Consider the following 23,806-nt stretch of genomic DNA (forward strand, 5'->3'; position numbering starts at 1 on the left):
CCATCTGCCCAGACTTGAAGCTACTGGCCAGGCTTTCTGCATGCGAGCGGAGCTTGTCTACAAGTGTAGGGAGTCATCGTATCCCAGAGACCCACTCTCTAGCACTCCCCTAGCATCCCTATGTGGGTGGGCTGACATCACTAGGTTAAATTCCATGGCAAAAGCTGGGCATGGAGGCACACGCCTTTAACCCCAGCACTCAGGAGGCAGAGGAAGGAGGATCACTGTGAGTTTCCGACCAGCCTGAGATGACATAGTGAATTCTGGGTCAGCCTGGGCTAGAGGGAGACCCTATTTGGGGGAAAAAAATCTGTGGCCCAGAAGGATAACAACTTCAGCTAATGCTCACAAATGATTTAGAGCTGCAGAGCCTCTGAGACCTGTCAGCCTGGACCTTCATGACTAGGCCGCAGACACTCAGTCCCAGGACAAAGCTGGGTCTGGCGTATGCTCTGGGTCCCTGAGACCAGAAATCTCTTCACCAGACCAAGCCACTTCTCTTAAATTCCTAACAAGCCCTGTGGCCAGTTGACCACTGTTCCTTACAGATGGGTTAATTACACAACATTATCCTCGAATATATAAAACTTGCCTCATCTAATAATCTGTCACTAAAACTCATACTTAACAAAGCATCAGAATGATATGCCATTCAGACAAGTAGCACAGAAATCTTTAAATGAAGGTGCATCGTAAACATTTATTATGCTTTACAAATGATACTCTAGCATTTTTAAGCAAATCAACGTTTATCCTAAATGAATATTTTTGACATGAAATGTTAAAACATTCATGTCTGGTAAAAATATTTAATTACATGTTTTGACTTTAAATGATATTTCTTTTAAAAATCATGTTGTAACACCCGCAAAAGCAGTTCAAAGGTCAAAAAATGTAAAAGCACATACAAATAAATAGCAGGACACACAATATGATGGCAAATAAATAAAACTCCAAGTTGATACTAAAATCAAGAATAACAACAATGCCTTCCTACATGCTATACAAATGCCAATGAACTTACCCACCACGGGCAACATTCCAGGGTTAGGCAGTCATCAAGGAAAGAGATTCCATCCAAGTGGAAGGAAGGCAATTCAAAAATCAAACAACTACATTCATTTCATTATGAAGTTAGTAGAATTAAATCAGAGAACTCCTATACTATACAAGAGCATTTGTACTAAAGCTAAAAGGCAATTTAGAAGAAATATAAACTGACTTAATGTCAATAGGAAAATGAGAATGCCAATCCAGATGTCTACTACACTGTAGTACAACAAATCTTATTGATTAGAGACTAAAATTAGAGACATAATAATATTTTTATCACTTTCCCGTGGAAGATATTTTATGCTAAAAATAATCCAACTGGGCTATACCAACATTATTCATTTTGCATCTGAAAGTTAATACTTTAAAAATACAATTACAGTAAAAATATAACATATAAAGAAGAAATGAAATAATATATTTCAATATGTGGTCAGTTTCTCACCTCGTCTTCCTTCAAAGACATCATTGATTTCTCTCAGGAGCATGGACATGTCGCTAATTTGAGATTCCCAAGCTTCACAAAATACATCTAGGTTTTCTTTAGCAATCTTACTAGATGGATGTAATGTTAGTGTTTCAGCAGCAGAAATAATCTGCAGGAGCACAAAATACACAGGTGTGAATTCTAAAATCTCAGCCCTAAGGATCCCATTGGAGATTAAGAATTAACCCTATACTTCCTGTTCCATTCAGAAAACAACCAAAGCTTGCTGCACAAACATGATGCACAGAACCCATACAAAAAGCCGGGCATGGAAGGTACACTGGTAGTCCTAGCACTGAGAAGGCAGAGACAGGAGACCCCTGGGCCTTGTTAGCCAGCCAGCTAGCGTAGCTGAATCAGTGAACTCCCGGTTCAATGAGAGACCCTGGCTCAAAAAATAAGGTGGGGGCTGGAGAGATGGCTTAGCGGTTAAGCGCTTGCCTGTGAAGCCTAAGGACCCCGGTTCGAGGCTCGGTTCCCCAGGTCCCACGTTAGCCAGATGCACAAGGGGGCGCACGCGTCTGGAGTTCGTTTGCAGAGGCTGGAAGCCCTGGAGTGCCCATTCTCTCTCTCCCTCTATCTGTCTTTCTCTCTGTCTCTGTCACTCTCAAATAAATAAATAAAAATTTTTTTAAAAGTATTAAAAAAAAAATAAGGTGGTCTATAATCACAGTATATTGTCTACATGTATGGGATTTGTCAATAAGAAGTTAAAAGATTGGTCTGGGACTGGGGTGATGGCTTAGTAGTTAAGGCACTTGCCTGCAAAGCCAAAGGACCCAGGTTCAATTCCTCAGGACCCACGTAAACCAGATGAACAAGGTGCTATCTGGAGTGTCTGGAGTTTGATTACAGTAGCTGGAGGCCCTGAAGTGCCCATTCTCTCTCAAGTAAATAAATAAATATTTAAGAAAAAAAAAAAACAATTGATTTGGAGAGATGACTTAGCACTTAAGGTACTTGCCTGCAGAGCCAAAGGACCTGGGTTTGGTTCCTACATAAAGCCAGATGCACAAGGTGGCAAATGCATCTGGAGTTTATTTGCAATGGCTAGAGGCCTGGCATGCCCATTCTTCCTCTCTCTCAAATAAGTATCTTTAAAAAAAAAAAAAGTTAAAAAATTAAGCTGGGCATGGTGGTGCATACCTTTAATCTTAGCACTCAGGAGGACTACAGAATGAATTCCAAGTCAGACTGGGCTAGAGTGAGACCATACCTTGAAAAAATTAAAAAGTTATTTTTTAAAAAAAATTAAAAAATTAATTTTAAAAAAATTTAAAGTTTTTTTTTTAAAAAAAGGTGGAGAGCAATTGAAAAGATACCAAATGTTGATCCTTGGTGTCTCTCTTTTTCTCTCTCTCTCTGTGCACACACATACCTACACACACACATGCACTTGCACACACAAACATAATGCAAACAACTATGAACTCAGCAGGCACCATAGTGCTGAGGAAAAGTGACAGATGAGTGCTCAACACTGAAACATCTCTATCACACCTTCCAAGGCTCAGGATCCACTGAGGAAGAGGTGAGGGGAAGAATGTAAGAGGCAAAGGAAGGATAGGACCTACAATGCCCTCTTCCAGACACAAACTGGCCTGGATATCCATGACCTCTCAGTGCCTGACACTACCTACATAAGACCATCATAATGGGAGGAAAATATCATGACATCAAAGTAAAAGAGAGGCTAATTGAGGGAGGGAGGGGATATGATGGAGAGTGGAGTTGCAAAGGGAAAGTGGGGGGAGGGAACTATCATGGTTTATAATTATGGAAGCTGTCAAACAAAACAGAAATAAAAAGAAAACAACTATGAAGTAGTTTCTACCAAAGCCTTATGTTGAATAATGTAGAGGTACATAATAGAGCAAAACCCACTGTTCCTTATACTCTAACTTCTGGGATAAACAATATACATTGTGTGAGTTAACATCTGGTTGTCAATTTGGCAAGGTTTAGAACTACCATGGAAATAAATCTGTCGTATCTGAGACGGATTTTCTAGCTTTGATTAGTTGAGTGAGAGGACCCACCCTAACTGTGGGTAGGGCCACCTCATGGGCTGGAGACTCTAGACTGTCTAAAAAGGAGAATACTAGCTCTGCCTGCAGTATTCCTCTCTCTCTACTTCCTCCCTGTGGATGTGATGATGTAAGCCAGCATTTTGTTCCTGCCGTGTTTCTCCTGCAATGGAAGACTCTACCCTCTGGAGCTGCAAGCTGAATTAAACCTTTTCCATCCTTAAGGTGCTTTTGGTTGGATATCTTGTCCCCGCAAATGAAAAAGTAACTGATGCACATTGTTCTCAAAATTTAGGGAACAATTATCTTCATTTCATGGAAAACTTTCAGGAAAGCCATTTCCATAAAATAATTCATACTCACAGTATATATCACACACCTATGAAGACAAACTAGATACTATGCTTGGCATGCTTGTGTTAAGTGTTTGGTATGCACCAGTCCTCAAAGCCACAAAAAATACTACCCTTCTCGAGGAGGTATTACTCTCATTTTGCAGCTAAAGAAACTGGAGATCAAAGATGATAAGTAGCTTGTTCAAGATTCAGTCACTAGTATTTACAAAGCTAACATTTAAGCTGAGATGAACCTGATTCAGGGTCCAGGCTCTTCCATGTCACATTACCTCCCACAAAACATAGTAATGTGGGCAGATATCTCTTCAGACTGTAAAATACTACCACAGCCAGGCATGGTGTGACACACCTTTAGTCCCAGCACTCAGGAGGCAGAGGTAGGAGGATCACCATGAGTTTGAGGCCACCTGAGACTATATAGTGAATTCCAGGTCATCTTGAACTAGAGTGAAACCACGCCTCAAAATAAATAAATAAAAATACTACCATAAATGTGCTGAATAATTTTTTTTTACAGAGACTATTATGTTTGCATCAAGGTCTGTTTTTTCTTCACCCTAGACACACAAGACTACCACCTGTACAGCCTCCCAAATGCAGGAGTATGGTCATGTGACTAAGTTCTATCTATGGGACCGTGGGCCGCCACTCCCAATCCTGGTCCATCCAAACCTCCTAGTACTCAGTGCTCTCTCCCAGCCCCATCCAAGGATTCAATGCAGAGTCTAGCAGAGATTCAGGACCCTAGATAGAAGAAGCCTGAATCACCAAGAGGAACAACCTGCAGCATCAACAGCTTCATATACGACAGACATAAACTCGGATTTCGTTAAATGAGCCAATCTCGAGTCTGGTGGATTTTAACCCATTGTCACATCAGTCATCTTCTGGTACAGTGCCAGCATGATTTCTTTCTCTCAGTAGATCAGGCCTCCAGAGAGGTAGCTGCCACCTTCCCTCACAATGTTTGACAATCAGATAACGCATATCAGGGAAAGAACCACTGGCCATTCATTACCTACCTGTTGGCCGGTCACGTGAAATGTCTCTGCTGCATGGATGCAGGTTATTTCCAGAGGCTCTGTTCCAGATACATGCCGCAGCAGTCGACAGGTCTGTTAGAAAGCACATCTATATTTCAGTGTTCACTCTTGCCCTTCACAGAGCAGAGCATCACATTGTAAAGAAAATCAAGTTGTATAAATAACATTCATTAAAACCTGTGAGAAGGGGGCTGGAGAGATGGCTTAGCAGTTAAGGTGCTCACCTGCAAAGCCCAAGGACCCAGATTCGATTCCCCAGGACCCACATAAGCCAGATGCACAAGGTGGCACTCGCGTCTAGAACTCGTTTGCAAAGCCTAGAGGCCCTGGAGCACCCATTCTCATTCTCTCTCTCTCTCCCCCTCATTCTCTCTTTCAAATAAACAAATCAAGTATTTAAAAAAAAAAAAACCCATGAGAATAGCCCTGCACATGAGCGAAGGCCACAGCTGGTAAGATGGACAAAAAATACTAGAACCAGATGGAGAATGTGAACAGGTCTCATGCACATGCATTCTCTACATGGAGCTCAGAAGTGGCCAAGGTCTTATAGCCAGCCAGAGTTACTGCAAACTACACATTCTCTCAAGAGATACTACTTCCTCTTAGGATCAATTTGGTAAGCATGACTTTTTTCTTCTTATTATTTCTTCCTTCCTCCTCCTCCTCCTTCTTCTTTCAAGATAGGGTCAAGGCTGGAGAGATGGCTTAGTGGTGAAGCACTTGCTTGTGAAGCCTAAGGACCCCCTGGTTCAAGGCTCAATTCCCCAGTACCTATGTAAGCCAGATGAACAAGGGGGCACATGCATATGGAGTTCATTTGCAGTGGCTGGAGACCCTGGTGTGCCCATTCTTGCTCTGCCTTTCTCTGTGTCTGTCTTTCACTCTCAAACAAATAAAAAAATTTTAAATGATAGGGTCTCAGCTCTATCCCAGGCTGACCTGGAATTCACTATGTAGTCTCAGGCTGGCCTTGACCTCATGCCTCTGTCTGGGACTAAAGGCGAGCACCACCTCACCCAGCTCACCTTTCTTCTTTAATATAACAGTGGGTTACCCAGACTGGTTTAATAGGCAGAAAGCCTCCACTGGAGAAAATTACAGAGAACCTCAAGGTTTTAAGCAGAAAATTTGGTCTTGCTATTAAAAAAGATTTGTCGCAAGATTCTGAATATTTAATTTCCCCCACAGTCGTAATATTTGGTTTATAGACTTTGAAGGATGAAATTTATTAAACAAAGGAAGTAAATCTACAGCAATTTTAAGAATGTTCTCAAGAAGCTTCCAGGCTGCTATGTAAACAAAGCAAGGAGATGAAGCTAGTCTGGAGAATCTAAAGGCTCTGCTTAGCCATCATTCTTTGAGAATTTCTGAGCAGGATACATTAGACATGTGAAGACTGCATTTGTACACATTGGCTATATGACAACACTCCCACCACACATACAGCCAACATGGTTAAGCTGTGTCTTTTAACGTGTAGATTTCTGGCCTTTTTCTTTGGGGGGGGTGAGGTAGGATCTCACTCTTGCTCAGGCTGACCCGGAACTCACCATGTAGTCTCAGGGTGGCCTTGAACTCTCCTCCTATCTCTGCTTCCTGCGCGCTGGGATTAAAGACTTGTGCCCCCACACCCGGCTTCTGACTTTTTTTTTGTAGATGGAAGATTTAGACTATTATTTAGACTATTAGCCAAACAGAATTACAAAAGAAGTGGGCAGGTGGACCTCCAGTGACAGCAGACTAGAGTGGAGGAGGAAAGGCTGAGGGAGGAGTAGTATGCATTCCCTCTGTCCTTCAGTTCCCACCCTCCTCCTCCTACAAGCTGCTGCCTGCCCTGGCAGACTGGCCTGAGTTGTCCAAGCTGTGTTTGACCAATGGAACACTGAGCAGTTGACCATCAGAAGCCAGGAGAGTAAGGGCCTTTCCTTTCATGGATGTCTCTTCCCTGTGGGGGGTCACCTTGGGCTATCTGTGTGTCTAGTCCAAACTTTCTAACTTCTCAAGGGAATTCTTCCAGGATCCATCTCCTCTGTTAATTTGGGCCTAGGATGGTACCAGCTCTGCCTCCACTAGCTCGAACTCCTGAGCTCTCATGTAAGGTTTCCCCATACAGTTGTGAATAGCCCCTTCATTTGGCCCTCCTCAAGTTATCCTAACTTCAATGGGCCATCTCCTTCCTGCTGAGACCTGACCAGATTTACATAGAAACCAGGTCACTTGACTACCTCCAGTGGCTAATCTTTCTGTGACAATATAGTTGAGAAGATTAAGAAATATTGTTTTGGAGACAGATGTGGTGGTACATGCCTTTAATCCCAGCACTTGGGGGGCAGAAGTAGAAGGATCGCTGTGAGCTCAAGGCCAACCTGTGACTACATAATGAATTCCAGGTCAGCCTGGGATAGAGCAAGACCCTACTTAGGGGGGAAAAAGAAAGAAAGAAAGAGAGAGAGAGAGAGAGAGGGAGGGCAGAAGGGAGGGAGGGAGGGAGGAAGAATGAGAGAAAGAAAGAAGGAAAGAAAGAAAGAAAGAGGGAAAGAAAGAAAGAAAGAAAGAAAGAAAGAAAGAAAGAAAGAAGGAAAGAAAGAAAGAAAGAGGGAAAGAAAGAGGAAATATTTTGGGGCTGGGGATGGTGGCACACACCTTTAATCCCAGTACTCAGAAGGCAGAGGTAGGAGGATTGCTGCAAGTTCTAGGCCACCCAGAGACTACATGGTGAATTAAATGTCACCCTGAGCTACAGTGAGACCCTACCTCAAAAAACAAAACAAACAAACAAAAAACTAATAATTATTTTAAAAAATTGATTTGGGGGTTCCAACATTTTCATTGTTTTGTTTTAGAGGACAGACTATTGTAAGAACAGAGCAGACATGCTATGAGTTTAAGATTCCAAAGGGGAGAGGAAAAATGCTCAGGTAAGTTAACCCAAGAACTATACCCACGTTACTATCCCCTCATGAGAGTTTAACTACTGTATTATAAACGACAGCATCTTAGCAAGCAAGACTGACTTACCTCAACAAGCTGTTCTTTCTGTTCAGAGAGTTTACAGGCATATTCAGCCAAAGCTTCTAAATTTCCTTCTACTCCAGTAAGTTTTAATGCTTGTAAAACCACATGGTCAGCATGGTATTTGACTAGGTCTGCCGCCAGCTGCATCGCTGCACTGTGAAGCTGCACATGTGGAGGGCAAAGGACAGACGGACAATGAGGTTTGTGACCAAGCCCCCAAAAGCATGTAACAGTCCCACTTGATCTGCTCCAAGTATAGCATCCCCTGGGGTAACAGTACCAGGGTAGCACCCCGTGGTAACAGTATAGATGTGGCATTCCCTGCGGTAACAGTATAGATGTGGCATTCCCTGCGGTAACAGTATAGATGTGGCATTCCCTGCGGTAACAGCACAGACGTAGCATCCCCTCGGGCACTGGCGCAGGGTAATAGTACTCTAAGCGCTACAGTTCTGTAAGAGCACATAAGTCCTCCCATGAGCAGGGCTAATGTCTACTCCTCCAAGTGCCCTGGTGCCAGCAGAACTGTGGTTTGTAGAAGATGACCAGGTCATCCAGTGGCAGAGAAGCCTGGGCACTTCTCCATCTGATTATCAGCTGGGCTTCTGCTACGCCCAAAGTTGGTGAGAGATGGGTATAATATTTACTGCTGAGTGTGGTGGTGCGCGTCTTTAATCCCAGCACTCGGGAGGCAGCAGTACGAGGATCACCATGAGTTTGAGGCCAGCCTGGGACTACAGTGAGTTCCAGGTCAGTTTGGGTTAGAGTGAGACCTTACCACAAAAAAAAAAAAAAAAGAACTATACTAGTTAGAGTACTATGAATAACTGGGAATATAGCTGTGTAGTAGAGCACTTGTCTAGTGTGCACAAAACCCTGGATTTAATTTCCATTCTTTTGCATCTGGTTTATGTGGGTCCTGGGGAATCAAACCTGGGTTCTCTGGCTTCACAAGCAAACACCTCAATTGCTAAGCCATCTCTCCAGCCCAAGGATTTAGTTTCCAATAGGTCATAATACATGCTTTAAAATGTTGGTTGATGGGCTGGAGATGGCTTAGTTGTTAAGGTGCTTGCCTGTGAAGCCTAAGGACCCCAGGTTCTATTCCCCAGTACCCATATAAAGCTAGGTGCATATGGCACATGTGTCGGCAGTTATTTTGCAATGGCTGGAGGCTCTCCTGTACCCATTCTCACTCTTTTTCTCTATTTACCTCTTTCTCCCTCTCAAATAAACAAAATGGTTTTTTTTGTTTATTTTTATTTATTTATTTAAGAACGACAGAGAGAGACAGAGACAGAGAGAGAGGCAGAAAGAGAATGGGTATGCCAGGGCTTCTAGCCACTGCAAACACACTCCACATGCATGCGCCACCTTGTGCATCTGGCTTACAAGGGACCTGGGGAATTGAGCCTGGAACTGGGGTCCTTAGGTTTCACAGGCAAGCACTTTACTGCTAAGCCATCTCTCTAGCCCTAAAATGTTTTTTTTTTTTTTTAAATGTTGATTGAATTTCTGATTCATGAAAGGGAAAAAGGGAGGAAGAGGAATGAAGAGAGAAGGATGGAGGACGGGAAGGGAAAAAGGATGAAGGGATAGAGGAAGGAAGGGAAAAAGGGCGGGAAGGAAGAAGGAGGGAAAGGAAAAAGAGAGGGAAGAAGGAAAGAGAGAGAGACAGGGAAGGAGGGAGGGAAGGAGAGAGGGAAGGAAGGAAGAAAAACATGTGAAAAGTATTCAGCCAATTGGGTATTCAATATTAAATACCTACGTCATGACAGGCACTATGCTAGAAGCCTGACGTACAGGACAAATAGGACCCAGAACCCCCTCTCAGCTGCAGTTGTGATCCAAAACACTACTCCCTAAGAACAAATGGGTCAGTGTGATGATTGGAATGTAAATTGTCTCCTCGCCTGTTTGAATACTTAATCCCCAGTTGGTGGCACTGGGTTCTGGAAGGTTATAGAGCCTATGGGAGGTGGAGCCTTGCTACAGAAAATGTGTCACCGTGGGGTGGGGGCTTTGGGGTATTATAGTTCAGCCCCACTTGCCACCCATAGCTCACTTTTTCTACATCTTGCCTGCTGATGTGAAGACGTAATGCCCAGCTATCTTCCCTGCCATGCTTTCCTTACCATGATGGAACTTCTCTACAAAACCATAAGCCAGGGGCTGGAGAGATGGCTTAGCAGTCAAGGCACTTGCCTGAGAAGCCTAAGGTCCCAGGTTCAGCTCCCCAGAACCCAGGTGAGCCAAATGCACAAGGTAGCACATGCGTACACGTCTAGAGTTCAATGGCAATGGCTAAAGGCCCTGGTGTACCAATTCTCTTTCTCTCATTAAAAAAAAAAAAAAAAAAAGCCAGAAATAAACCCTTCCTTTCCTTCTATAAGCTGCTTCTGGTCAGGTATTTGTCCCAGCAATAAGAAAGAAACAAATATAGTCAAAGCAATAAGAACAGACAAACAGAAAACAAAAGCCCAGAATATAATCCTACTTGGCTGGAATTGATTTTAAACATTCACTCTCACTCTCACTGGATATTTTTGGTCACTATTAACTCTGAAATCCTTTTTTTAATTATTTATTTTTATTTTAGAGAGAGCGAGAGATAGACAGGAGAGATAGAAAATTGGCATGCCCATTCTACATGTAGTTCAATGGGAGAAAGAGATACCACCAGTGAAGATACTCAACAGTGGACACTGCAAGCCTTATAATTGGCCAGCCAGGCCAAATGAGCCAATGGGTGCAATAGTGGCACATCTGTCATGGTGGAAACCAACTGCGCTCCAAATGGACTGGAGGCCTGCTCCATGGCGGGGGGAACACATCCCTGATACTGAAAACTTAAAACAGGAATAGTAATGAGCCCTGGGGGTGTAACATCTGCTGATATCTGGATAAATGTATATACTATGCTTATCAAACTGCCCAGTAAGCACTTCTCTTAATATTCATACCCTTATATTAACACTACTCTCACTTTGGGTAGAGAATCTTCTCTTTTCAGATGGCAGTGTCCTTGGGATGACTCAGAAGGTATCTTAGTACTGGAAAGAAGTGACTGGAGTACTGAGTAACATCTTGATTAAACCTTCCAAGGCTCAGGGTCTAATGCGGAAGGGGTGGTGGAAAGAATGTAAGAGCCGAAGGAAGGGTAGGACTCCTTACAACATGCTCCTCCAGACACAAAATGGCCTGGATATCCATGACCTCACAGTGCCTGACACTACCTACACAAGACCATCATAAGAGGAGGAAAAGTTCATGACATCAAAATAAAAGAGAGACTTATTGAGATGGGGAGGGGATATGATGGAGAATGGAATTTCAAAGGGGAAAGTGGTGGGGGGGAGAATATTACCATGGGATATTTTTTATGATCATGGAAAATGTTAATAAAAATTGAGGAAAAAAAAAAAGAAAATTGGCATGCCAAGGCCTCAGCCACTGAAATTGAACTCCAGATGCTTGCACTACCTAGTGGCGACCTTGTGCATGCCTCTCCTTTGTGTGTCTGCCTAACCTGTATCTGGAGAGTAGAGCATGGGTCCTCAGACTTCACAGGCAAGTGCCTTAGCTGCTAAGCCAGCTCTCAACCTCCCCGCCCCCTTTTTTTTGTTATTTTATTTATTTATTTTTGTTGACAACTTCCATAATTATAAACAATATTCCATGGTAAGTCCCCCCCAATTTCCCCTTTGAACCTCCACTCTCCATCATATCCCCTCAATCAGTCTTTCTTTTATTTTGATGTCATGATCTTTTCTTCATATTATAATGGTCTTATGTAGATAGTGTCAGGCACTGTGAGGTCATGGATATCCAGTGGTTTTTTGTTTTTGGTTTTGTTTTTTTTGAGGTAGGGTCTCTCTCTAGCCCAGGCTGACCTGGAATTCACTTTGCATTCTCAGGGTGGCCTCGAACTTATGGTGATTCTCCTACTTCTGCCTCCCAAGTGCTGGGATTAAAAGCGTGCACCACCAAGCCTGGCTTCCAGTGGTTTTTTTTTTTTTTCTTTTGTTGTTGTTATTGTTGTTTTTACTGATATGACACATGGATGAGGGGTCATTCCAAAAAAAAAAAAAAAGATAACTTTTTAAAATTTTTTATAATGTCTTATTCATTCATTCATTCATTTTTATTTTTTGAGGTAGGGTTTTACTAGCCCAGGCAGAGCCTGGAATTCACTATGTAATTTCAGGGTAGCCTTGAACTCATGGCGATCCTCCTACCTTTGCCCCCCGACTTCTGGGATTAAAGGCATGAGCCACCATGCCCAGCTAAAAAAGATAACGTTTTTTAAATTTTTGTTTATTTTTATTTAATTATTTGAGAGTGACCAACAGAGCAAGAAAGGCAGAGAGAGAGAGAGAGAGAATGGGTGCGCCAGGGCCTCCAGCCACTGCAAATGAGCTCCAGACACGTGTGCCCCGTTGCGCATCTGGCTAACATGGGTCCTGGAGAATGAAACCTTGAACCAGCGTCCTTAGGCTTCACAGACAAGTGCTTAACCACTAAGCCATCTCTCCAGCCCCAAAAGATAGCTTTTTTTTTTTTTGGTTCATTTTTTATTTATTTATTTGAGAGCGACAGACATAGAGAGAAAGACACATAGAGGGAAAGAGAGAGAATGGGCGCGCCAGGGCTTCCAGCCTCTGCAAACGAACTCCAGATGCGTGCGCCCCCTTGTGCATCTGGCTAACGTGGGACCTGGGGAACCGAGCCTTGAACCGGGGTCCTTAGGCTTCACAGGCAAGCGCTTAACCGCTAAGCCATCTCTCCAGCCCAAAAGATAGCTTTTAATTAGAAAATTATTTTAGGGAAAATCTGACTGAATTAAGCCTCTTTAAATAATTTATTTTTCTCCTGGAAATAATCTAATATCTATTCAAATTGTAGGACTTTCTATAGAATTAACAGTAGAGTTATCTGCACTCATGCAATCAGATCAGAATAATTATAGCCAGAAACGAAGATATTAAAATTCCTTTCCTTTGGAAATAAAATGCCACCTAAGAATTTTAGTGTGACCAGAAAGGCCTTGGAGAATATCTAACACCAACCCTTTATTTGCCAGATTGTGAAACCGTGCCACAATGAGCAACTTGACAAGATCACGTGCCTCTTACAAGAGGTCCTAAGGGTTGAAAAGGAAGGAGAGAGAGCAGACACCCAGTTAGTTATCTGTGCCATGCCCACAGCAACTTTCCACACAGCACTTCCCTTACTCCTTAAAAGAACTCCTTAAGGGTGATGTGGTACAACATTTGAGATAAGGAAAATGAAGCCTGTGGAAAGTCAGTCTATTCCATGATGAACTGACAGTGCAGGGGGCTCAACAATCACCTGATGAAGACTGAACAGGATGAGACCAAATGGGTGAGCTTCTTTTGTAAAACAGAGGAAACCGTGTCTTTCCATATTTAACAAGCTGTCTAAACAGAAGTTTCAACAGGGGTATCAGGTCCTAGCGAAGAAGTAAAACAGACCGCAGTATAGAGAATTTATAAAAGAAACATTAAGAACCCCATTCCATTCTCTTGAGACTTGGACTCATTTTACATGCACAACAGAGCCAACAAGTTGTGAAAGGAAAAGTTTTGTGAGAAGGGTCTGTCTGGAGCCTCCCTCAAGGCGGAGGGAGTCACAGCAGTTAAGTACTGGGGTGAGGAGACAGGCACAGGAGAACTGCGGAGATATCCTCCAAAGCATCCATGAGAGGGAAAGTCAACTTTAAAGGTTCTTTTTAAAATATTCTTTTACATTTATTTATTTATTATATTTATTATATCTATTATAGTTATTTATTAGAGAGAGAGAGAGAATGGGCACACCACCGAAAACAAACTCCAGATGCATGCACCACCACATGCATCTGACTTATGTGGGTTCTGGGGAATCAAACCTGGGTCCCTGGGCTTCACAGGCAAATACCTTAGATGCTAAGCCATCTCTCCAGCCCCAAAAGTCAGCTTTAATCATCAAATGAACCCAAAGCCATCTTATAAGGACAACAGTTACAAAAAAAAATTCCACCCTCAACTTGCTCTCCTCTCTCTCTGTCACAGCCTGGCAAAACAGCAGTAACCACAGCAACACCATGGAGGATAAAGGAATGAAAGAGAAGAGACCATGTGGTCCACATGGTCCCCAAAGCTAAGAATAGCTAGGGAATGGGAAACAATAGGGAAGTCCTGCTACTACATGAAAAATGAAATGCTAAGCTGGGTGTGGTGGCACACGCCTTTAATCCCAGCTTTTCGGAGGCAGTGAGTTCAAGGCCACCCTGAGACTACATAGTGAATTCCAGATCAGCCTGAGCTAGAGTGAGACCCTACCTTGGAAAAAAAAAAGAAAGAAAGAAAAGAAAAGAAAGAAATGCTGACATTAGGGAGAATGTTCTAACTGTGATTCTATTGTATAAATGAAAGTTGAGATGAAACCTTTTCCATGAAGAAAGGGCCAGATAGCAAGTATTTTAGGCTTTGTAGGTCACAGAGGTTCCCTTGAAGCAGCCTATCCATATTACAGAAAGAAAATACAGTAGACAGTACAGGTGGGCAGGGTTGTGTCCCAAAATAAGACATTCAAAAATAGACATGCCAGGGATGGAGAGATTGCTCAGTGGTTGGAGACACTTGCTTGCAAAGCCTGATGGCCTGGATTCAATTCCCCAGTGCCCACATGAAGCAAGAGGCACAAAGTGGCACATGTGTCTGGAGTTCATTTACAGTGGCAGGAGGCCTGGGCGTGCCCATTCTCTTTCCACTTCTTTTCTTCCCTCCCTCCCTCCCTCCCGCTTGCAAATAAATAAAATAAAGTGAAAACAACAACAACAAAAAGACAGCCCAGTAGTAGTGTGTGAACAAACCTAATCTAAAAGAGACCACAGGACTTCCAATTCTCTGAATGGCTAAGTAAGTCAGAGATGCCCACATTTTCACTCAGAAACAAGGAAATCTTCTCAACTCAAAGGCTGTTTTTAAAAAATCAACTTTAAGTTTGATGAGGTATAATTTATTAGAAAACACACCTAAGTTTAAAGGTACAGTTTAGCCAGGCATGGTGGCACACACCTGTAATCCCAGCATTCAGGAGGCAGAAGTAAAAGGATTGCTGTGACTTCAAGGCCAGCCTGGGACTACATAGTGAATTTACAGGTCAGCCTGGACTAGATTGAGACCCTACCTCAATAAACAAACAAAAATCCCAAAAATATGTCAACAAGACAAAACTAAATTGTAATGATTAAGTCAGATTAGTGGCTCCCTGAGATCAGAAATGGGGAGAATATTTGCTGGAGGAGTACATAGGAGGCCTTTTTGAAGTAATGGAAATGTTTGAAATAATGTGTAGCAATAGATGGATGGCTAACGTGTTTTCAAAACTCATCAGATTGTTTGGTTGTTGTTGTTTGTTCTGTTTGGTTTTGTGTGCCACCATGCCCGGCCTACACGTTTTTTCTAAATGGAAGCATACAAATTTCTGAGCTTGGACTCTCTTTACTCAGCATAATGTTTTCCAATTCACCTACACTGTGGCTTAATAGTATTCAGCACAGTTATGCTAAAGTCATTTTATCAATTTCTCTGCTGATGGACGTTTAGGTTGTTTCTGTTATGAATAATGCTGGTATGACTCTTCATGTGCAAGGTTTGGAAATGATGCCTGGATGGTCAGAGGGAAAATTTAAAACATTTCATAAGCACAGAAGCCCACTAGTATATGTACAATTCAGATGTAGCACATCACATGAAAATTAGCAAAGAATTATGAGGCTAAATTTCAGACCACTTACTTCTTTCTTAAGTTCATTGAGACTGTGACTGATTTTCAACATACTGAGTTCCAGTTCTTCAGTCATGCTTTTTGTTTTCCGGCTTTGCTAAAAATTGTAACAAAACAAGTATATATGTAGGGTCACCTCAGCATTTAAGTCTGCTATTTTAATTAAATTATCATACATTTAATACCAGTTAATTATAATAAAAGAATTTTTGTTTCCAGGTGCTAGAAATCAAACATGTGACACCACACACTGTACCAGTGAATTATACTGTAAGACCATTAAAGCAATTTTTTATATTTAGCTGTTTAAGGTTAGAGTAGAAAACAGAAATTTAGTTATTTACTCAATTTTACATACTACCTATAAACAGATGAATTTTTAGGATGAAAGTTCCTTTAATAAATTCATGTTTACAACTAATTTCTTTATGTCCTTCCTGGAATGTTCATCCCTTTATTCTTTTTTATTGTTTTGTTTGGTCTGTTTTTCTCAAGGCAAGGTCTCACTCTAGCCCAGGCTGACCTGGAATTCACTATGTAGTCTCAGGGTGGCCTTGAGCTCACGGCGATCATCCTATTTCTGCCTCCTGAGTGCCAGGATTAAAGGTATGTGCCACCATTTGTTCTTAACATAGTTAAAAATTAATTTCCCACTGTTCACCTGAACACCTGACAGAAATCTTTCTTTCTCAGAAAGGTCTTCTGAGATCATCCAGTCTAAATCTAAACTAGACCCTCTTCCTAACCCACTCTAATCTGTTCTGTAAGTAATCAGACCAGATGAAAATTACATATTTATCTTACTTGGTTTGTTTAAAGTCTGTCTTCCCCCACTGGGCCTCTGTAAGCAGCCTGAGGGCTGGGGTCATGCCCATTCTGTTCACACTAGATTGATTCACAGTACCAGGCACAGCCGTTGGCAGGCAATAGGTATTCAATTCTCTGAATGAGCAAATCAACATTAACGTCAGTAGCTTGCTGAAGACTTCTTGATTCCTTTCCCTAATTATAAATTCACTTTCCTCCAACTCCTGTCTGCCAGGATACTTACAAAGTTTTTGCTTATGTCTGTATCCCAATGCTTCCCACACTTTTTTATATTGTAAAGGCACAGTGGGCAAAGCCTTTCTATCTGGTTCCTATTGGGTTTCTGGTATATAAAAGGCACTCAGTTACAAGTGGTAGAAAAGAATGAGTGAAGTCCCTCAGGCAGGCAGAGTCAGCAATGTGAGTGCGTGGGAAGCAGAAGGGTGTTAGTTGCAAAGTCAACTATTACTAGAATCAGATTCCGCCGGGCGTGGCGCACGCCTTTAATCCCAGCACTAGGGAGGCAGAGGTAGGAGGATCGCCATGAGTTTGAGGCCACCTGAGATTACACAGTGAATTCCAGGTGAGCCTGGGCTAGAGTGAGACCCTACCCTGAAAAAACAAAACAAAGCAAGCACACAAACGAACAAACAAAAAAGAGTAGACTCAGATTCTTAGTGCAGGGCACTTTACCACGAGACATTTACTATTAACTGTTGAGCTACCATTATCACAAAACCATCTCCTCTTCAGATTAGATATCATACAGATTGCACAAACACAAATACTATCCTTTATACCACTCTATTAGGGAGGGCAAAATTCTCTAATATATGAGCATTTTTAGTGTTACGACACCAAAAAGTAGAAAATAAATCTGCGATTCATATCCACTCTTCATTTATAAGTCAATCCAGCCACCAGGAAGTACACTGCAGCCTCTTTCAAAACCTCAGCCACATTCACACCCTCTTCTTCAGCCTCACTGCCAAAGCTTGTGTTCATCATATCCACGTTTGTTCTGTCCCTGCTGTGTGTTTTAAGCCAAGTGAAGTGTTTCTGGACTGGCCTAAGTTTAAGAAATAAATAGAAGGTGCCAGAAACATGCTTCAGGCCTGCCTCTCCCTTTCGTAATGCACCACTATGACTGGAATACACTTCCTGTGCTGTCCCACTTCCGTTGACTTTGCCAGTCCTGCCCAAGGCTTTGAGCACATCATCACCTCCTTGTGGACTACTAAGTGGCTATTCACCAATTTAGACCCGGAGTCTGTGCAAGGATGAAAGAGCCTTTACTTGCCAGCTGAGTCTATCTTTGTCTTTTCTGCCTCTAGACCTCCGTGAGCATTCTAAAATGCTGGCTGTAGGTCAGCTGGCCTCAGAGTTTAGAAGCGTGCCCAACTGTGCAGCTCCAGCCCTAAGACTCGGGTCCCAAGAGCTTCTAGGTAAGGGTCCACGCCTCTGCGCTTCACCCTGAAGAAGCCTTCTTTTCAGAGGCAATTCTGGCAGAAAAGTGAGGTAACAGGGTGAACTAGAGAGAGTAACAGAAGTCAACCAGCCCAGGGAGAATCAACAGTCCCAGCAACATTGAGGCACCATGGGTGCTGTACAGAAAGCAGATGTTGGCCAACTAGGAGGCAGAAAAGGGATGAGATATCTTGCTCCCCCCCCCCCCCAGCCCCATGCTGACCAAATTCATGCTCCTGCTAGTTGGGTTAGCTCCCACATCTCTCCACACCTTAGCACAAAGCCACTACGTCAGATTCCTGTTGATGAAAATGGTTCTTACAGCTTGAATCCACACGGACACAAACTCCTGCAGTTCGGCTCTCGTCTGAGTTGACAGCTCCAAGATGCGCTCCCGGCGCTCGTGGCTGGTGTAGGCAGAATCAGTGAAGTCCTCTGTGCGCTCCAAGACAACTTCCAGTGTCACAGACAGGCTCTCCTTGGACTGGAAATAGGGATTGTCCCGAAGAGCTTCAAGGTTCATCTGAGCACAAAAAGGATACGCGAACGCTGTAAGTATCCCCTCCTCATCAACATGGCTGCAATTTCTAACAATGCCCGGGAAAATGCCAGCAGTTTCTTTCCTAGGCTGGGGAAGAGACGGCCTCCAGTGACTCCATATTTCCAGCAACCCAGGAAGAAAGTGCTCACTGTCATCAGCAGCCACGCAAAGCCTCACTCCTGGGAGTGCTAAGGCAGCAATACGTAGAACTGGTAGAAATAACAAACTGCCTCAGGTAGGGTAAATGCATCTTACAAAATGTGTAGGCAAAGGAAAAAGACACATTATACTCAAGCAATAACACATGCCGAGTCAAGAAGGTGGACTAGAGTGTGGCAGACAGAGGTCCCTGAGAGAGGGACCCAGACAAGCATCGACGCTGCCTTCCACTGATCCAGCTAAAAAGTCCCCTCGTCACCCAACAGGTCTCCTTCCATATAGTTGTATGTCCCTAACAGCACTTCACTGACTCAAACTCCTCAACCTAGAGGGCTGTACAAGCTTTCTACAATGTAACCTGATACTGCCACATAAGTCTAATTAGCTCCTCCCCAATTAAAGAATCAAGTGCAGGGCTGGAGACATGGCTTAGCAGTTAAGTCGCTTGCCTGCGAAGCCTAAGGACCCAGGTTCGATTCTCCAGGTCCCATGTAAGCCAGTTGCACATGGTAGCACATGCATCTGGAGTTCGTTGGCAGTGGCTAGAGGCCCTGGAGCACCCATTCTCTCTTTCTCTCTCAATAAATAAATAAAAATAAATCAGAAAAAAAGGTACGGTTTAAAAAAAAAGAATCAAGTGCAAATTTCCAGCATAAAATGTTCCACAGTCTGGTCATTGTATGCTACTCCAGCCTATCCTCCCCCACTGGAGCTCCGAAACAGCTTTCAGTGCCGTGCTACCCTGTGTGGAGAGCTCCTTGAATGGGTAATGAACTTGCTTCAGAAGATCTGCTACGTCACTGCAACTTTAACCTCCAGTCCATGAAATATGTCAGACAACTTCAGCCCAGAGGTAAAGGTAGCAATGATCCTAACTGTGGTCACAGGGGGTAAATATTTGCATATAGATAGTGTACATTGGCACTTTAAGTCCTGAACAGGCATTTCAAATCAATCCTTACAATACATCCTATTTTAACATGTCCCATGTATACACCACTGTTTAGGATGGTAGAGAGGCCACAGGGGAGTGCATGCTGCCCTTTCTCCTGGTCCAAGCTACGTCTCCATCCTAGTTAGGTAAGAAAATTGCTTTATTTATTATTATTGGTTTTTCAAGGTAAGGTCACACTCTAGCTCAGGCTGACCTGGAACTCACTATGTAGTCTCATGGTGGCCTTGAACTCATGGCGACCCTCCTACCTCTGCCTCACAAGTGCTGGGATTAAAGGTGTGAGTCACCACTCCTGACCTCAATTTTCTTAATTTTTTTTTAATTTTTATTAACATTTTCCATGATTATAAAATATATCCCATGGTAATTCCCTCCCTCCCCACCCCCACACTTTCCCGTTTGAAATTCCATTCTCCATCATATGACCTCCCCATTACAATCATTGTAATTATATATATACAATATCAACCTATTAAGTATCCTCCTCCCTTCCTTTCTCCACCCTTTATGTCTCCTTTTCAACTTACTGGCCTCTGCTACTAAGTATTTTCATTCTCACGCAGAAGCCCAGTCATCTGTAGCTAGGATCCACATATGAAAGAGAACATGTGGCGCTTGGCTTTCTGGGCCTGGGTTACCTCACTTAGTATAATACTTTCCAGGTCCATCCATTTTTCTGCAAATTTCATAACTTCATTTTTCTTTACCGCTGAGTAGAACTCCATTGTATAAATGTACCACATCTTCATTATCCACTCATCTGTTGAGGGACATCTAGGCTGGTTCCATTTCCCAGCTATTATAAATTGAGCAGCAATAAACATGGTTGAGCATGTACTTCTAAGGAAATGAGATGAGTCCTTTGGATATATGCCTAGGAGCGCTATAGCTGGGTCATATGGTAGATCAATCTCTAGCTGCTTTAGGAACCTTCACACTGTTTTCCACAATGGCTGGACCAGATTGCATTCCCACCAGCAGTGCAGAAGGGTTCCTTTTTTTCCACATCCCCGCCAACATTTATGATCATTTGTTTTCATGATGGTGGCCAATCTGACAGGAGTGAGATGGAATCTCAATGTAGTTTTAATCTGCATTTCCCTGATGACTAGTGACGTAGAACATTTTTTTTAAGATGCTTATATGCCATTCGTATTTCTTCCTTTGAGAACTCTCTATTTAGCTCCATAGCCCATTTTTTGATTGGCTTGTTTGATTCCTTATTATTTAACTTTTTGAGTTCTTTGTATATCCTAGATATTAATCCTCTATCAGATATATAGCTGGCGAAGATTTTTTCCCATTCTGTAGGTTGCCTCTTTGCTTTTTTCACTGTGTCCTTTGCGGTGCAAAATCTTTGTAATTTCATTAGGTCCCAGTGGTTAATCTGTGGTTTTATTGCCTGAGCAATTGGGGTTGTATTCAGAAAGTCTTTGCCAAGACCAATATGTTGAAGGGTTTCCCCTACTTTTTCCTCTAGCAGTTTCAAAGTTTCCGGTCTGATGTTAAGGTCTTTAATCCATTTGGACTTAATTCTTGTGCATGGCGAGAGAGAAGAATCTATTTTCATCCTTCTGCAGATATTTATCCAGTTTTCAAAACACCATTTGCTGAAGAGGCTGTTTCTTCTCCAATGAGTATTTTTGGCATTTTTATCGAATATCAGGTGGCTATAGCTACTTGGGCTTACATCTGGGTCCTCTATTCTGTTCCACTGATCTACATGTCTGTTTTTGTGCCAGTACCATGCTGTTTTTGTTACTATGGCTCTGTAGTATAGGGTAAAATCAGGTATGGTGATACCACCAGCCTCTTTTTTGTTGCTCAGTATTATTTTAGATATTCGAGGTTTTTTGTGATTCCAAATGAATTTTTGGATTGTTTTTTCTATTTCCATGAAGAAAGCCTTTGGAATTTTGATAGGGATTGCATTAAATGTGTAGATTGCTTTAGGTAAGATTGCCATTTTCACGATATTGATTCTTCCAATCCAGGAACAAGGGATGTTTCTCCACTTTCTAGTGTCTTCTGCAATTTCTCGCTTGAGTGTTTTAAAGTTCTCATTGTATAGATTCTTTACTTCCTTGGTTAGGTTTATTCCAAGGTATTTTATTTTTTTTGATGCAATTGTGAATGGGAGTGATTCTCTGATTTCATCCTCTGTGTGTTTGTTGTTAGCATATATGAAGGCTACTGATTTCTGTGTATTTATTTTGTATCCTGCTACATTGCTGTAGGTTTTGATCAGCTCTAACAGCTTGCTAGTAGACTCTTTAGGGTCCTTTATGTATAGAATCATGTCATCTGCAAATAATGATAACTTGATTTCTTCCTTTCCAATTTGTATCCCTTTTATGTGTGTCTCTTGCCTTATTGCTATGGCCAAGACTTCCAAAACTATATTAAATAGAAGTGGGGACAGTGGACACCCTTGTCTTGTTCCTGATTTTAGTGGAAAAGCTTCCAGTTTTCCCCATTTAATAATATGTTGGCTGTAGGCTTGTCATAAATAGCCTTTATTATATTGAGATATGTTCCTTCTATTCCCAGTCTCTGTAAGACTTTTATCATGAAGGGATGTTGGATTTTGTCAAATGCTTTCTCTGCATCTAATGAGATGATCATGTGATTTTTGTCCTTCAACCCGTTTATGTAATGTATTACATTTATAGATTTGCGTATGTTGAACCATCCCTGCATCTCTGGGATAAAGCCTACTTGGTCAGGGTGAATGATCTTTTTGATATACTCTTGTATTCTGTTTGCCAATATTTTGTTGAGAATTTTTGCATCTATGTTCATGAGGGAGATTGGTCTGTAATTTTCTTTTTTTGTTCTATCTTTGCCTGGTTTTGGTATCAGGGTGATGCTGGCCTCATAGAAGGAGTTTGGTAGAATTCCTTCTTTTTCTATTTCCTGGAAAAGCTTAAGAAGCAATGGTGTTAGCTCTTCCTTAAAAGTCTGGTAAAATTCAGCAGTGAATCCATCCGGGCCTGGGCTTTTTTTAGTTGGGAGATTATTGATAACTGTTCGGATCTCCATGTTTGTTATAGGTCTATTTAAGTGATTAATCTCATTTTGATTTAATTTAGGTAGGTCATATAGATCAAGGAAATCGTCCATTTCTTTCAGATTTTCATACTTTGTGGAGTATATGCTTTTATAGTATGTCCCTATGATTTTTTGAATTTCTCTGGAATCTGTTGTGATGTTACCTTGTTCATCTCTGATTTTATTAATTTGTGTTTCTTCTCTCTTTCTTTTGGTCAGATTTGCTAAGGGTTTATCAATCTTGTTTATCCTTTCAAAGAACCAACTCTTTGTTTCATTAATTCTTTGGATTGTTCTTTTTGTTTCTATTTCATTAATTTCTGCCCTAATCTTTATTATTTCTTCCCGTCTACTAATTTTTGGTTTGCCTTGTTCTTCTTTTTCCAAGGCTTTAAGGCGAAGCATTAGGTCATTTACTTGCGACCTTTCTAATTTCTTAATATAGGCACTTAAGGCTATAAATTTACCTCTTAGAACTGCCTTCATTGTGTCCCAGAGATTTTGGTATGTTGTGTTCTCATTATCATTTGACTCTATAAATTTTTTGATTTCCTTTTTGGTTTCTACATTGACCCACTCATTTCAATTTTCCTGAACTTGTTAAGATTTGCTTTGTGTCCTAATATATGGTCTATTTTAGAGAATGTTCCATGTGCTGCTGAAAAGAATGTATATTCTGCAGCCTTTGGATGAAATGTCCTGTATATATCTGTTAGGTCCATTCCTTCTATGACCTCATTTAGTCCAGATGCCTCTCTGTTTATTCTTTCCCTGGATGACCTGTCAATTGATGAGAGTGGGGTGTTAAAGTCACCCACCACCACTGTGTTTGGTGTTATCTGTGACCTTAGTTCTAATAGTGTTTGTTTGACGAATTTGGAGCCCCCATGTTAGGTGCATATATGTTTAGGATTGTAATGTCCTCCTGTTGGAGTGTGCCCTTAATCAATATAAAGTGACCTTCCTTATCTTTCTTGACTAACGTCGGACTAAAGTCTACCCTGTCTGATATTAGGATAGCGACCCCTGCTTGTTTTCTAGGCCCATT

General features: G+C 42.0%; 1 protein-coding gene across 1 annotated transcript in view; it reads right to left on the reverse strand.

Moving 5' to 3' along the window:
- The window catches only part of Ctnnal1 (catenin alpha like 1), an 87,448-nt gene that overhangs the window by 22,582 nt on the left and 41,060 nt on the right, over positions 1–23,806 (reverse strand). Inside the window, exons 7-11 of the mRNA XM_045141889.1 lie at positions 18,375–18,575; positions 15,789–15,875; positions 7,988–8,146; positions 4,946–5,038; positions 1,499–1,649 (exon numbers count right to left, since the gene is read on the reverse strand). Of these exons, the coding sequence (XP_044997824.1) occupies positions 1,499–1,649; positions 4,946–5,038; positions 7,988–8,146; positions 15,789–15,875; positions 18,375–18,575 (691 nt within the window). The remainder of the gene's footprint in view (positions 1–1,498; positions 1,650–4,945; positions 5,039–7,987; positions 8,147–15,788; positions 15,876–18,374; positions 18,576–23,806) is intronic.

This window comes from Jaculus jaculus, chromosome 1 (genome assembly GCF_020740685.1).
Source record: "Jaculus jaculus isolate mJacJac1 chromosome 1, mJacJac1.mat.Y.cur, whole genome shotgun sequence".
Classification (NCBI taxonomy): Eukaryota; Metazoa; Chordata; class Mammalia; order Rodentia; family Dipodidae; genus Jaculus; species Jaculus jaculus.